The sequence below is a fragment of the Bolinopsis microptera genome, chromosome 8, assembly GCF_026151205.1.
Source record: "Bolinopsis microptera isolate Bmic1 chromosome 8, MBARI_Bmic_1.0, whole genome shotgun sequence".
NCBI classification, from domain to species: Eukaryota; Metazoa; Ctenophora; class Tentaculata; order Lobata; family Bolinopsidae; genus Bolinopsis; species Bolinopsis microptera.
In genome coordinates, this window is record NC_087079.1 from 12,709,313 (window position 1) to 12,724,936 (window position 15,624).

Here is a 15,624-nt window from a genome sequence, read left to right on the forward strand (position 1 = left end):
AATCATAGTGATATAACTTACTGATAAATTTTAAAGTAGCTAAAAGTAAAACATTAATTTTGTTTCCTAGCAAACACCCGACAATGTCTGGAATTTTCATAGTAGCTGCTAAAAGGACTCCATTCGGAAAGTTTGGTGGTTCTCTAAAAAAGAAGACTATAACTGACCTATCTGAAATCGCTCTCAAAGCTGCCCTCGCTCAAGCAGGTTTGTTGGCAATACTACGAAATATTTTTAATAATTGCTATTTTACCGGTAATCCTAAGCCCCAATTTTCGATAATGATTGATTGATGGTTTTTTAAAATTAACATACCTTCCGAAACCACAGTTGTAAAACATAAAATCTCCCATGAAACAACCAATATCCGCAGGTTTATCAGCTGAACACGTCAGTTCTACAGTAGTCGGTAACGTCTGCCCCGTCACCTCCAAAGAAGGTTAGCACATCTCCCTGAAGTGCACTTTTTTAGTGTTTTCAAAAACGAAGATTCAATAATTGACTGCATTTATTGGTACCACGTGGTTCTACTTACACGTGACAGTTTAATATTCTTGATAAGAAAAAGAGAATCTTCTATAAATATTAATAATGATTTAAAATATGTCCATACCTTCAACAAAGTATAAATTGATATTATCGGAACAAGCCGATTGTCATCATCCCATATTATGTCAGTACATCGAATGATATAATTATATATTATAGTAATAATATCCACTAACCTCTGCCCCTCAAATCAGGCATTTACTCCGCAAGACATACCGCTCTGAGATGTGGGGTGCCACTTGAACGTCCTGCCTACATGATCAACAGACTCTGTGGCAGTGGCTTCCAGTCTGTGGTCAACGCCGCTCAGGAAATCAAGCTGGGTAGGTTTGTTATCTGTTTGTTTGTCTATTTGTTGTCTATTTGTTGTCTGTTTGTTGTCTGTTTGTTGTCTGTTTTTTGTCTATTTTTTGTCTGTTTGTTGTCTGTTTTTTGTCTATTTGTTGTCTGTTTGTTGTCTGTTTGTTGTCTGTTTGTGACGTCACAATCTCCCAATCCACCAGCAATGATATTACTCAGTGAATGGCGAGGTTTAATCTATTGATGAATCGGTTATTTAGGTGTGTAATGATATGGCATCACGGTGTTTGTGGTTGAAGCCTATATTTGTTATTGGTGAACCAAGACACTATGATGATTGCTTTTCTAATTAATATTGACTTTTTTTTTTAAATTCTTGCAAGCAACCGATATTTTTCTTGCTTGGGTTATTGCTAACCCTAGAATCTACCACTCCTACGATTGCTTTTCTTGGGTTATTGCTAGCCCTAGAACTTGATTGCTTTTTTATTACGATTGCTTTTTATTACTTGCAACACGTTTCATTTTGCGGGGTTTATTATTTAAGTTTAAGGAGCAAAATTCAGAGTTTCAAGTTGATACAACACCCGATATTAACTAACTGATGAAAAATACAGTGTCAATACTCAATACCAGCATGTTTTAAAGTACAGTGTAAATACTCAATACCAGCATGTTTTAAAGTACAGTGTCAATACTCAATACCAGCATGTTTTAAAGTACAGTGTCAATACTCAATACCAGCATGTTTTAAAGTACAGTGTAAATACTCAATACCAGCATGTTTTAAAGTACAGTGTCAATACTCAATACCAGCATGTTTTAAAGTACAGTGTCAATACTCAATACCAGCATGTTTTAAAGTACAGTGTCAATACTCAATACCAGCATGTTTTAAAATACAGTGTCAATACTCAATACCAGTATGTTTTAAAGTGCAGTATCAATACTCAATACCAGCATGTTTTAAAGTGCACGATCTTATAAATTTATAAAGATGACCCGACCCTGTTATCTCTTAATCAGTCCTAGCCCGTTGTTACCAGGTCCCAATTTGTGTTCTAAGAAGCGACAAGTTGAACTCTGTCAGGAAACTTTAATAGCTGCGTTCACCGAGTGCTAAGTGACTAAAAATGCTGTCTTGAGATTAAAACTCCTCTTGTAACCGATCTGTTAAGTATTGTATTGTACACGGCTGTTAGGAGAGTATAATTAGCCTTGCTAAGCCTACATAGCAACACATTTACTGAAACGGTAACAAGTTTCAAGCTAAAATGGCAAATGGCAGACATGTAATTTTTGTCATCCAAACGGCAAAGAATCCCTCTTTGTGGTATTCGTAAAACTTGGGTGACATAGGGATATTATCGTCTCAACTTACGGATAAGCATTTCCAAAGACATTATTGTACTTAGATTTTCTATTCAAATTTTAGACAATTTCGTGTTTGAATCCTCACAGACAATAATTAGTCATAACCATATCCAAAGTTAACACTTAGTTAAAATTAATCGTTGTTAAATGATAACTCTATGGCGATCAAACCACGAATGTGACACAAGCAATACAATTATTTTGTCTAATTACTTAATTGCGAGTTCAACATGTAACATGCCACACATTACGTTTTCCGCTGTCTCTTGACGAGCGATCTTCCGCCCGGCCGGGGTTAACTATACTGGCCGGGCTGGGGAGACGTACAATATTGGGTGTTAACTATGCGGTGCCGGTAGATAACGCTCAAATTCTTTGCAGGAATGTAGACTGCTCTCTGTTGATCACTTCTCTTATTTTATCGTTTGATCGCTCTTCTAATTTTTTCTTTAAACGATTTTATTTGCCCTAGTAGTGATGGGAAAACAGAACAGCAAACTTAAACCGGAGGGAATGTCCGATCTCCGTGAAATGACCAGGTTCTCAACAAAGGAATTGAAGTTATGGTACAGGGGCTTCCTGCACGACTGTCCCAGTGGAACGCTAGATATAGAAGAGTTCAAGAAGATCTACGGCACGTTCTTCCCGTGCGGAGACGCCGCGCTATTTGCTGAGCACGTGTTCAGAACATTTGATGCTAACGGGGATGGGTTTATAGATTTCAGGGAGTTTATAATTGCTTTGTCTGTCACCTCACGAGGGACACTTGATGAGAAGCTGAAGTGGGCGTTCAGTATGTATGATTTGGATGGAAACGGTGACATCTCCAAGGATGAGATGCTAGAGATAGTGATGGCTATCTATAAAATGGTAAACAACACGGACATGCCAGAGGACGAGAATACGCCGGAGAAACGGGTTGACAAGATCTACAGAGAGATGGACAAGGACTCGGACGGGAGACTGTCGATGGAAGAGTTTATTGAGGGGACGAAGAAGGATATAAGTATCGTGAAGCTGCTACAATGTGATGTTACTGGAGTGTAGAGTCGTTCTGTTAGAGAGTTAGAGTATAATCTCTAGGAATGTAGAGAGATGTTGCAGATAGTTAAGGCTATCTATAAAATCTAGATGGATATGCCACAAAAATTGACCCTGGAACAGGGTAGACAATTGGGCGACGCGGACGGGCGACTTTTATTTGAAGATCTTTATTGTAGAAGAATTGGCCTTGTTTTGTCGTGATACTTTTAGTGGAGTTTGTGCATAAATGAAGAATTTTATGAAACTGTTGCTTTACTACTTTACACCATTCTAGAGTTATTTAAAAAATCTTGTTAAACTCATGAAACAGAAATGGTTAAAGTTTATGAATGTGACTGTGAAATCATTATAATAAATCTTCTTAGTAATCTCGTATGCTAGATTTGTTTATTAGTATTAACTTTTGAAGAATCACAAAACTTTCTTACTCTGATTAAATTAAAGTTTCCTTAGTTAGTAAACTTTGTTCAAAACTAGCACTATTAACAGGTAAAACAGTTATCTAGTTAGTTAGTTAGTTCCCTATTGCCGACACCACTTGCTGAGGAACACCGTTGTGAGACGGTCTCACTACTGCACTCTGTGCTGTCCTCTACATCTGTAACAAATTCTTCTCATTCCGGACAGGACGAACTCTCTTAAAGAGTCCATTCTCCAGAAGTAAAGGATTGGATTAACGGCAGAGTTAGCTGCAATAAGCAGCGTCATAGAAGCGTTTGCAAAGTATCCCTGATTATCGAAATCGTAAAAATCATAGAAATCGTCCATGTCTTTGCTTATGTGAAGAGCATAATTTCTCATTACCTTTCGCAGAACTAGTGGAACATTACAACACCCGTACAGTACTGCAAATAACAAAATGGTCACGGTTGCTTTATTCCTGGATCTTTGTAGCTCCGTTCCAAGCTCGCTATCTTTCTTGCTGAGCAGCACAGCAGATATAATGCAACTTGTGGTGACTGCTATCATTGGGGCCACAAACGAGAGAATTTCACTTCCCATCATGATAAAGTAACCAACAGTGGACCTGTGTGCAAGATACATTTCACAACGTACAAAGTAAGATGAGTATACTATTTTAGTTCCTTCTAGAAGGTGGAATGCTATTAACCGAGCCAGTTGCAGTGCGAGAGAGCATGTAACTGCTAGGGTCATTGCCCTAGTGCTTTGTTGTTTGAAGGGGCTCATCAAGGAGTAAGTCCTACTGAAACACAAGCATATCACTAAGAATATACTGAACTTAGTGGCCCCATACCAACAGTATATCCAAGCATTGCAAAAGAAGTCGCTCTCAAACATACCAGGAGATCTGGAGGACAGGTATGAAACCCCTACAGGTAACACTACCACGCTAATAACAATATCTGTAGCTGTTATCAGCAAGTATAACAGTCTAGAAATATCCCTCTTTTTGGAGAGGAAGTAGAGGAAGCTAGCACTGTTTCCTGTTGTCCCGACAAAGAAGCAGAGTAAACAGATAATTCCGTTTATAATATCTGCTGCTCGGTTGTAGATAAGAGGCTCTGGTGCAGATGTGGAGATGAGTGGACTATCCGTGATAGTCATGGTTCTTCCAGTTTCTAACTAGCTTGGTGATAACTTTTGCTAGGTTATTGTTATAGTCTGCTTGAATAAGCTACAAAACTAAATTTATGAATATAACCCTAGTAAATTGAATTCAAACTAAGAATTGCCTTATATAATGTATGAAACGCCACATAAAACATAGCAACCGTAGATTTACTAGTAACTGGAGCTCAACCTCATCGCGGCCATATAATAACTAATGATATCGAGAGGCTAGGGACCTGACTAACAAACTTAAAATCGACTGGCTTAAAAACGCTCCAAATTTTAACATCATTTCATTTTAAGTTGAACACCTGGCCAACTATCTCGATACTTAATGAGGATGTCTTTGAAAAATATTCAGGTCAAGTTTCAAATGTTTACGGTAATAAGTGTGACCGGCCGCGAACGAGATACAATCAGGAATCTTAGATCAATCCACTAATTATGATATCAAATTATGGGGAGAGTTATCTTAATCTTTGGCTTGATGATCCAACATGTGTGATAATAGCAGCTGTTTCACTGTTTGTCAATTCATGGGTCTGACTCTGGATTCTCCTGAAAGTGAGAATACCTAAGAAATGCAAGAATTAAAAATTTCAATATTTCTCTAAATCCTGTTATTCCAGGTGACTCCAGCATAGTAGCAGCAGGAGGTGTAGAGAACATGTCACAGTATCCTTACGTTATCAGAGATGCTAGATTTGGCATTCCATTCGGTACCGTACCTCCAGTGAGTAGTTTTAAGGAACTGCCAAATTGCACAAATTTTATAACATTTATTGATAATATGAACGTTAAATATCGTTTTTATTTTATGATTTTAAAATATGCAGAATACAAATGTGACCAATCAAGCACAGGAATGTTAGTAACATAACGTGAACTGTCTCCCCACTTTTAGCTAGAAGACTCTCTGTGGGGCGGACTTGAGGACCAGCACGTTAAGATGCCGATGGCTATCACAGCTGAGAACCTAGCTGATATGCATGGTATCACCCGGGAAGAGTGTGATGCCTACGCTATACAGTCTCAACAGAGATGGGGCGCGGCCCAGCAGGCTGGCAGGTGGGTGCGGAGTTTGTCTTACATTTGTCTTATTACTTTTGTAAAGCACTTCTAGTTTCTATATTTAGTTACAATTCACCAACTATCCAGTTTTTAAAATGATTAAAAAAAGTTTAGACTCAGAGCTAAATTTAAAATTTCTGGTTCTATTTCTGATGAGTTAAAGTTTGTTACTAGCCGTAAAGATTTTAAGAGGCTTTCATCGGCCAAAATAAGAGACAATCTTTTCAATAGTGATGATCCAGCGCTTATAACTAAGAAGTTTTGGTCACATGTTAAGTATCAATCTAACTCCTGCCGTATTCCTAATTGTGTTAGTTATTCTGGACAGCTTCGGTTCAAACCCAAAGATCAAGCTGAACTTTTCAATTCTTTCTTTTATAACCAGTTTTCGGATCCTTCACTTTATGACGAATGGCCAAAGTCCTAACTCCAGACGGAGAAACTGAATTGTTCGAGATACTTGCAGGTGTGTTACAGGGTGATACCTTAGCACCTTACCTCTTTGCAATAGTCATCGACTACTGTATGAGGCAAGCCATAGGCGATGATGCGGAGCGACTTGGACTCACCCTCGAACGTAGAAAAAGCAGAAGAGTGGGGCCCAAGATCATCACCGATGTGGACTTTGCAGATGATATAGCACTTATATCTGAGGACATGGACAAGGCTAACGAGTTCCTGCTCAGAGTAGAATCGGCGACAGCAAGCGTGGGACTACACATAAACGAAGGCAAGACCAAGGTCATGACACTGAATATGGAGGATCGATCTAGCGACCTACAAAGTCGATCCGGGGAAGCCATAGAAAATGTAGATGATTTCATCTACTTAGGCTCCTGGATTGAGAGCACAGATAGGGAGATAAGGGTTAGAAAGGGAAAAGCGTGGGGTGCCCTACATAGACTGAAGGATATCTGGAAATCCAAACTCTCAAAGAGCCTAAAGATTAGATTGTTCATAGCGGCTTGTGAATCAGTACTGCTCTACGGATCAGAAACCTGGACACTGACAAAGGCTCAAGAGAAAAGTTTGGACGGGACATACACAAAGATGTTGCGTATGGTGCTGGGTATCTCATGGAAGGACAAGGTCAGCAATATAACTTTGTATGGTAGCCTCCCAAGGCTGTCAAACAAGTTACGAAGCAGGAGATTAAAAATGGCGGGACACTGCATCCGACATCCTGAGCTACTTGCCAGTGATTTAGTCTTATGGGAACCTACGCACGGTAGAGCACAGCAAGGCCGACCAAGACAAAGCTACTTGTCTATGTTACTGAAGGAAGTTGGGACAAACTCTAAAGAGGAACTGCGAACCCTGATGCGGGACAGGGATATATGGAGGGGGTTTTCTGGCGTAGATCGGACTTAGCTCCGACATAGTAGTAGTAGTAGTCACTTTATGACACTGACATCTCCTATGTCAATGATGTTGATTTTGATATTGACTTCGATCATCGGGATGTTCGTAAGCTTCTTTCAAATATTAATTCAAATAAAGCCCAGGGACCAGATGGCATACACGGTAAAATTCTAAAAAATTGTTCCGTAGGTTTAGCTTACCCTCTAACATGCATTTTTCGTGGATCCTACAACAGCGGCTACATTCCACAAGAATGGAAACTTGCAAATGTTGTCCCAATATTTAAGAAAGGTAAGAAAAGTGAGGTTGAAAACTATAGACCAATATCCCTTACTTTTTTAGTCATGAAAGTTTTTGAGCGCATTGTTAAACGTAAACTGCTTTCTTTGACAAGAACCCTTCTTGATCCCAGGCAGCATGGTTTTCTAGAGCACAAGTCATGCACAACCAATATGGTTGACTTTTGTGATAGCCTGGCATTGTCTCTTAACGAAAATATTATCAATCATGTTGTGTATTTTGATTTTGCTAAGGCATTTGATTCTGTAAATCATGATATCCTTCTTCATAGGCTAAAGACCTTATATAACATTGATGGTACACTTCTCAAATTTCTTACCAATTACCTTCAAGGCCGTTACCAAAGAGTGGTTATTGGTAATGAGATGTCATCTACCCTCTCAGTTAATTCTGGTGTCCCCCAGGGCTCTATCCTTGGTCCCTTACTTTTTGTATTGTTTATCAATGATATTCCTCTTGGCCTTTCGGATAATACTGATATTGTTTTGTATGCCGATGATACAAAAATCTGGCGTAAAATACATTCATCTTCTGATAACACTAATTTACAAATGGATATAGACTATCTCTCTGACTGGGCACTAAGAAACAAAATGCGATTCCATCCAGCAAAATGTAAAGTGCTTATTGTTTCAGGAAAGCCATCTTTATCTCCTCCATTCGCATATAATCTTGATGGCTCTCCTCTTGTTATGTAGAGTTAGAAAAAGATCTTGGAGTCGATGTTACTCCTAAGCTAAGTTGGAATAGTCAGTGCGACAGAATTTATACTAAGGCCTGCCAACAACTTGGTATGGTCAGAAGAAATGGCCATATTGTCATTGATCAGAAACGTCGCCGGGCGCTTTACCTTTCCCTGGTTCGTAGCCAATTCGAAAATTGTTCCATAATCTGGCGCCCTTGTAATAAATCACTTAGTGATAAATTAGAAAGTCTCCAAAAGAGAGCTATTAAATGGATTCTGTCTGAAGAGGGCCGCAGTTATCCACCTGAGCAATATGTCAAAAAGTGCAAGCTTGTCGACATTCTCCCTTTGTCTCAAAAGTTTGACTTGAATGATCTTATTTTTTTCCACAAAGTTCTGAACAATTTAATTCCTGTATCGCTGCCTCACTATCTCTCTTTATATCAGGGCACTTCTCGACTAAGACGTTGCCACCTCGACAGTCTGTCTATTGTGTCATCAATTTTACCTAAGTTAAGTCAGAATTCACACACCATATGTACCTCAAATAGCCCACTGGCAAAATCATTTTTCTACAGAACACATATACTGTGGAATGGACTCCCTTTACAGGTAAGACAGATTGTGTCTACTAGTCTTTTCAAAGCTGAGGTCACTAAGCATCTATGGAAATGTTTATTAGATAGTGAAACAACAGTCTAGCCAAGTCTCTTTGCTCCCCATATTATTATTTTTTGTTTTATTAAGTTTTTTTATCTACCTTCCTATACTTTCAACATCATATCACACTTCACCCGCACACCTTCTCACACATTAATGACCATATCAGACCTGTATCTAATGTATCTGGAATTTGACGTATGAAATACCAATTTTGACACTATATCCACAGTTATTCACCAATCACCATGGATTTGTTTGTTATTAAATAGTTTTTCATAAATTTTTGGATTTAGATTAATTCGATGTAATGGGTCCAAGTTACTGCGGACATAGTTCACTATGTGTTTACCGTGTTTGGGTGCCCATCATATTTTACAGATGGGGGCGATATTTTGAACGATTCTATTTTGTATTCATCTATTGCTGTACTCTGTAAAATTTGAAAAGTATTTAATAAAAAAAATTTAAAAAAAATAAATAAAAACTATCCAGTTTTTGGTAGTTTCGTATTGTGATCTAGGACATATACCTTGAAATATTTCAACAACACTATCCCATCTGATAGATTCGCCGAAGAGATAGTTCCTATTCCCATGAAGACAAAGAAAGGAATTGTAGAGCTGACAGTTGACGAGCACCCAAGACCTGATGTCACCCCTGCTGGCATGGCTAAACTTCCACCTGTTTTCAAGAAGAACGGTGTCGTTACTGCTGCCAATGCTTCAGGTATTTCTTTACACTGCACTGATTATAGTGCATAAAAGTGTGAGTCTTCTGACATTTTTTGTGTAATTCTGAGATTATTTGTGGACTTGATAAATTTCTTGTCAGGTATTTGTGATGGTGCTGGTATGTTAATCGTCGCGTCCGAGGCAGCATGTAACGAACACGGCTTGACCCCCCTTGCTCGACTTGTTAACTACAGGTATTTTGCATTAACAATTATAATTGTAGTTATGCATTAATAAGTAATAACAGTAATTAATTAAATCAAAATTCATTATTCTGTTCCGTTCAATGGTTTTTAGCTTGTCTGAAAACCACTCACTTCAGTGTAGCCGGAGTGTGCCCCACAGTAATGGGCCGTGGACCTACACCCGCTATTGAACAAGTCCTAGACAAGTCTGGACTCTCCCTCAGCGATATCGGACTTGTTGATGTAAGTCCTGTATTTAGGTTTCCGTTTGTTTTGCTGCAGAGTGCAGATTTTGATATGTTGGATTAAACTGAATAGTCCGATGTGACCTCCCCTCTCCTGAATTACATGTTTTCTCTACACTCTACAGGTAACTGTTATCAGCGCTTGACTAGAAAAAACCACAACTTTCTCACTGAATTTTGATTGAAAAATGCCATTAACAGTTTATAACTTGACACTCTGTGCAGGTGAATGAAGCGTTTGCCGCTCAGTTCCTAGCTGTCTCTAAGGAGTTGGGTCTAGATAACGAGATATCTAACGTTAACGGAGGAGCCATCGCTATCGGCCATCCTCTTGCTGCTTCAGGTACTACTTATTTATGCGTAAAAAATCATATACAAATGTTCAGTTAGCAAGATCGTTGTAACCATTGCTCAGAAGCCAAACCTGTCTTTATAGCTGCGACAAAATGCCGTACTCAATTATATGATCTGCAAAACCTGACCACTGACCAACACCATCTTCCACAGGCTCAAGAATAACAGCTAACCTTATCTACGAAATGCGGCACAGGAATGTTCAGTACGGTATTGGTAGTGCGTGTATTGGTGGTGGACAGGGTATTGCTCTACTCTTGGAGAAATGCTAGAGTCGGAGGAATTTAGAACCTGTATACAAATACAATGAAATAGATGTTGAAACCAGACTGAATTGTATTGTCTTTTTCGATTGTAGATTGTCATGGAGTTCCCGGCTAAATTTAATTAGACCCTAATTCTTATCAGATTGTAAATTAGTTACATAGTAAATATTACTTGATTTGTTACTTTGATTTTTACGAAGTTAGAATAATTTAGCTTAAATTTGTTTTCGGGTTTGCGGATTTCTTTTCATAATTTATTGGATTTTCCCAACTTCTTTGAATAACAAATCAGAGAATAATATATTGACGCTAAGATCTGTTTGTATCTATTATCGAAATTGTTACAAAATTGGAATGGGCGTATTTACTTTTAATTCAATCATAAACCTGATAGTTACAAAATATTCAGTCTCTATCACAAACACTCTTTCACACATAAATTGAATAGAAATAATTCTTTATCATTAACCAATTACACTGCTCAACTTTAACTCAAGTCCGGTTAGGTTCTATTTGTAATTGATCCTTACTGCGAAATCTTCTTGGGGAGGATCCTTCCAACACTATCAGTTTCTGAAAAGAATATTTCTGGTCAATCCGTCGTCCGTTATACAGTTTATAAAGAAAAAATCCAGTGATTGCATTGGCTTAGACTTAGGGGTCGTTCACATATTACGTAATCAGCCGAGGGGGTGGGGGCGGTTTTCAAATGCTTACGGTTGATTACGGGGGGGGGGGTTTTGGTCGTTGATTACGTAATCAAAATTTTAATTTTTTACCGATTCTCGAAATAGTAAGTGCTTTGCGATTATTTCATTCATTAATCCGTTGCGATAGCTTTTAATAAATAAATGGCTTAACATAAATATGTAATAGATAGTAATAAAATATAGAAGGGGGGTTGGGTCTCATGATTACGGGGGGGGGGGGTCAAACCTTGATTACGTAATACAGGGGGGGGGGTTCGGTCTTGATTACGGTTGATTACGGAGGGGGGGGGGGTAAAATTTTCCAAAATATTGATTACGTAATCTGTGAACGACCCCTTATCACTTAAATCTGCACCATGTAATGTGATTAGGGCTAATATGGGTAATATGTATATATAATTATATATGTGACTAGGCTATCAACTCCGATAATCGTAACGAATAATTCGTTAAAAATGTTATCTGTTTTAAAAATATATTTTAATCGGTATAAAAACTCACCAGAAATTTCCAAAAATACTGCCACAATATGCAATACAGTGAAATTTGAAGGAAATATTAGTGGTTTTGCCTCTCCCTGTTCCAAGAAACAGTCCCCAACGTCTTCTAGTAGTAGTATGACAAACAAGGCAGATTACTTTACGTGAGCTTAAGAGGTTTGTCTGCATTTGCATCCTGCATTAACTGTAGAGCCCATGGGAGGCTGTGCACCTCAATCGTTACCTCAATCTGTTTATCTAAATAAAATAAAAGATTTCATACCGTTACTGTCTCCAAGATTTCATACCGTTGGATAGTTTATATTTTATGACTTTGAGTAGGTTGACTCACTATTGCCATAATATATCCATTAAAAGTCTGAGTGTAGGCTCCAATCCAGCAGTTCCATCAGTCTCCACTCTCCAGGCTTTAAAGACCACATTTCGCATTATTTCTCATTAACTTGAAAATGTTATTGATATCTAAGTTAAAAGGACACAGTGTAAACCACTGTTGAACTTGAACACTATATTTCGTCGGTCAACTGTTTAGTCAGCAAGGTTGTTAAATACGTCAAATTTTCGTAAAATAATACGACGTATTCGGTTCTAATAATGAAATTGAATACGTCGTAATACGCTGTAATACGGTAATTTCTATGGATTGTTAAAATTAAACACGTCCACGAATACGCCATAATACGTCGTAATACGCTGATTTGTCAAAATTAAACATTACAGCTGCGCGCCACCCCCATCATTGAATATCATGCATTAAAGCAGTGCAATTATTATATTTAAATTTGTAATAAAATTTCATGGATAATCCAATAAGCAAACAATTTTTTGCGCGCACGACACACCTTTTCGTAATACGTCAATTTTCGAGGATTAATACGTATTCGTATTCTAATACGTATTCCCTCCTAATACGTATTTAACAATCTTGTAATAGTCAGGTTGAGGTGATCGCGTCAGTTTTACGTGAGTCAGTACTCAGCCACTATTATATGTCGTAACTAGAGCTGTATCTTACTAATATCATGTTTATACAGAACTCCTCGTCAGTCGTCCCCCACTATACAATGTACATTGTATACAATGTACATTGCACAGTGTACATGTCAGTGTTTACAGTTTAATACCTGATTGACTGAGTGACGGAGGACCCGAAACAGCTGGACACAGTATTGAGTACGTCAGAGCTATAGTTTTAGAATCCTCAGAGACCACGTTGAACAGAACTGTGGTGATTTGATCAGGGATGGTTGTAGGTAGGAACCGACCGGAAATCCGGCTGAATCCGGTTCCGGCCGGATATCCGGTTTCAAAATCCGGTTCCGGTTCCGGCTCCGGCTGCAAAAAAATTAGCCGGATTTTTGCCGGATTTCAGTTTTTTTAACCGAAAAAAAATCAAAAAAATATTTTCGGCTAATAATGAACAGGGTAGCCTGAATCGTGGAAAAAAAGTTGTTTTCAGAAAAACTTTAAAAAATTTTGACTTAGAAGTTTTTCGGTCCGAGTCGTTCTCGAGACGTACCTCCTGTATTGAGAGCTCCCGCTTCCGAGCTCGTATTGCAAAGGGGAGGCCTGCCTTTCGAGATCACATTACCAGGGGAAACCTTGAGTCCAGAATACAGAATAGTGTATCGAGGGGTAGGTGCGGACTTAGAAAAAACCGGAAAATATTTTGGGCCACCTCCCTGGGCTAGCCCCCGGCTATAATCGCAAAATTGGCAGTATTTAATCTTCTGATTATGAAATACGAAATATGAGGGTCACGTGTTCAGGGTCTGGGTAGCTACTTAATTAGCTCATTACTGTAATCATGTGACTCAGCTCTAGACGCCAGACGGTGATTAGTACTGTACTAGACAGTGCCTGCTTACGAACAACCTTATTAAACACCTCTGGTTGTAAGTCACGTGACCCAATGATACTCAGACTTGCATGAAAAAAAGGGAATTCGCACAAACGCGCTCAATCAGGGGTCTGGCAGCATATGCCAATTAGATATCATTTCTGATTATTACTCGTCCAGTGTCGTGACTCGTGTCTACTCGTGTTATATTGTGTCTGCTACGTACTGCTTGTTTAAGCAATGTCTAGTAGTAGATAGGAAGATTTGTAAAAAAAACTATATCTGTTCGGACGTTGAAGCCGCCCTAAGTCGAGTCGAGTAGTAGTAAATCTAAAACATCGTCCGTCTGGTTGTTCTACTCAGAAGAAAATGGGATCCCTTATGCAAGGTGCAAGAAGTGCTCGATGAAGATTAGGCGTGGAAAGGAAGGAAATTTTCCGGCAAAAACCGGCAAAATCCGGCTGCCTTTTATTTCACTCTGAAACCACCGGTTCCGGTCCGGCAAAATCCGGCTTGCCGGATTTGAGATCCAAATCCGGCTGAATCCGGTCCGGCAGCCAAAACCCCAATCCGGTCGGTTCCTAGTTGTAGGAGTAGTGCTGTCCAGTTCTGAGTAGGCAGCTCTGAATAATTCCTGAGGGTCAGATTAATGTAGATTGTAGAAGTAACAATTTGTTAAAATGACATACAATGATGTGGAAACTCTATAGTCACAACACCAAAATAACTCGATTTGAAATTTAAAGTAATTTAAGTGTTATTTGGTGTTACTGTTATAACATAATATTTGATTTGAAAATTGGCAAAAGCAAAGAATTGGGTTATTTGGTGTTCATGATATTGATTCAAGAGAGCAGTTGACCAATATATTTTGGATGATACAAACAATTCATATGAAAGGTACTGGATACTGATAGGTCTAGTATAGAACCCACGGTAAACTGCTAAACATGTAATTCAATTATAATATTAATAATCTCCTGGTCTTTCGCTTATCTGTTATCTAATCTAAATTTTAATATGCTCTATTGATTCTGACATCTCGTGAAGAGATAAGGGGCCATCTACTTAGGACGTCCGCCAAAATCGCAGATTTTCAGACCACCAAAATCACGAACGCGAACTCTGCAAACTCGTTGCGAGAATAATAAAATCACAAACACTTAACATATTGAACAGAATCACAATGCTGGCAAGCATGCATTACCGTCGCCCTTATATTCACAATACTATTTACCCCCTATACTATTATATCCCCTTTATTGTTTTTCAGGCATTAAGACTCATCGAAAGTAGTTCAGCAGGTATATTCAAAACATTCTAATTCAATGTTAAAGATGACAGGAATAAGAAATAGTTATATGGAGGTTTTTAAGAAATTTGCGCAAAATACGCGCCAGCATGTTATACGAAATTAGGTAAAAAACCCAAAATCGCCATATTCAGGTGCCTTAAAAACCGTGTTAAAATTGAGTTAGAGATTTGAAACTTTGCAGGGCGTCTAGACCTTGCCCAAATCGACTGTAAACAAAATTTCATGTTTCAGCAGTATCGGCAAGTGGGTTTTCTGGAACCCCTGTTTTACAACAGATTGTCGTGAAGCATATATATATATTATATTTTACCAAAACCCATAATCATGGGTAGAGTGGACCGCTGCCAGTGTCTCTCTTTCCCAAACAAAAGGAAATGATATTAATTTGATTGACCGTTCTCAAATGCAAAATGATACCGAGAATGAAATCGGTCGCTCGCTTTTCCCATTCATTCACGGCTTACGAATTGTAATAATTTTCGATTGATTACATGTCAATCAGATGCTGTAAAAATCTCTTTGGGTTGCGTTCGGGTCGATACCTAGTATTTCGGGGTA

At 38.5% G+C, this 15,624-nt stretch overlaps 2 protein-coding genes across 2 annotated transcripts; both read left to right on the forward strand.

Annotated features, from left to right (window-relative positions):
* Nucleotides 1-74: 74 nt before the first annotated feature.
* LOC134820086 (3-ketoacyl-CoA thiolase, mitochondrial-like) lies at nucleotides 75-11,056 on the forward strand. The gene is made up of 10 exons (XM_063830307.1): nucleotides 75-207; nucleotides 374-439; nucleotides 744-872; nucleotides 5,469-5,572; nucleotides 5,744-5,907; nucleotides 9,486-9,646; nucleotides 9,752-9,845; nucleotides 9,974-10,079; nucleotides 10,307-10,424; nucleotides 10,589-11,056. The coding sequence occupies exons 1-10, from the start codon at nucleotides 84-86 to the stop codon at nucleotides 10,705-10,707; spliced, it is 1,185 nt and encodes a 394-aa protein (XP_063686377.1). The 5' UTR covers nucleotides 75-83; the 3' UTR covers nucleotides 10,708-11,056.
* On the forward strand, nucleotides 2,668-3,350 carry LOC134820087 (neurocalcin homolog). Its single transcript, XM_063830308.1, has one exon. The coding sequence runs from the start codon at nucleotides 2,701-2,703 to the stop codon at nucleotides 3,268-3,270; it is 570 nt and encodes a 189-aa protein (XP_063686378.1). The 5' UTR covers nucleotides 2,668-2,700; the 3' UTR covers nucleotides 3,271-3,350.
* Nucleotides 11,057-15,624: the final 4,568 nt, after the last annotated feature.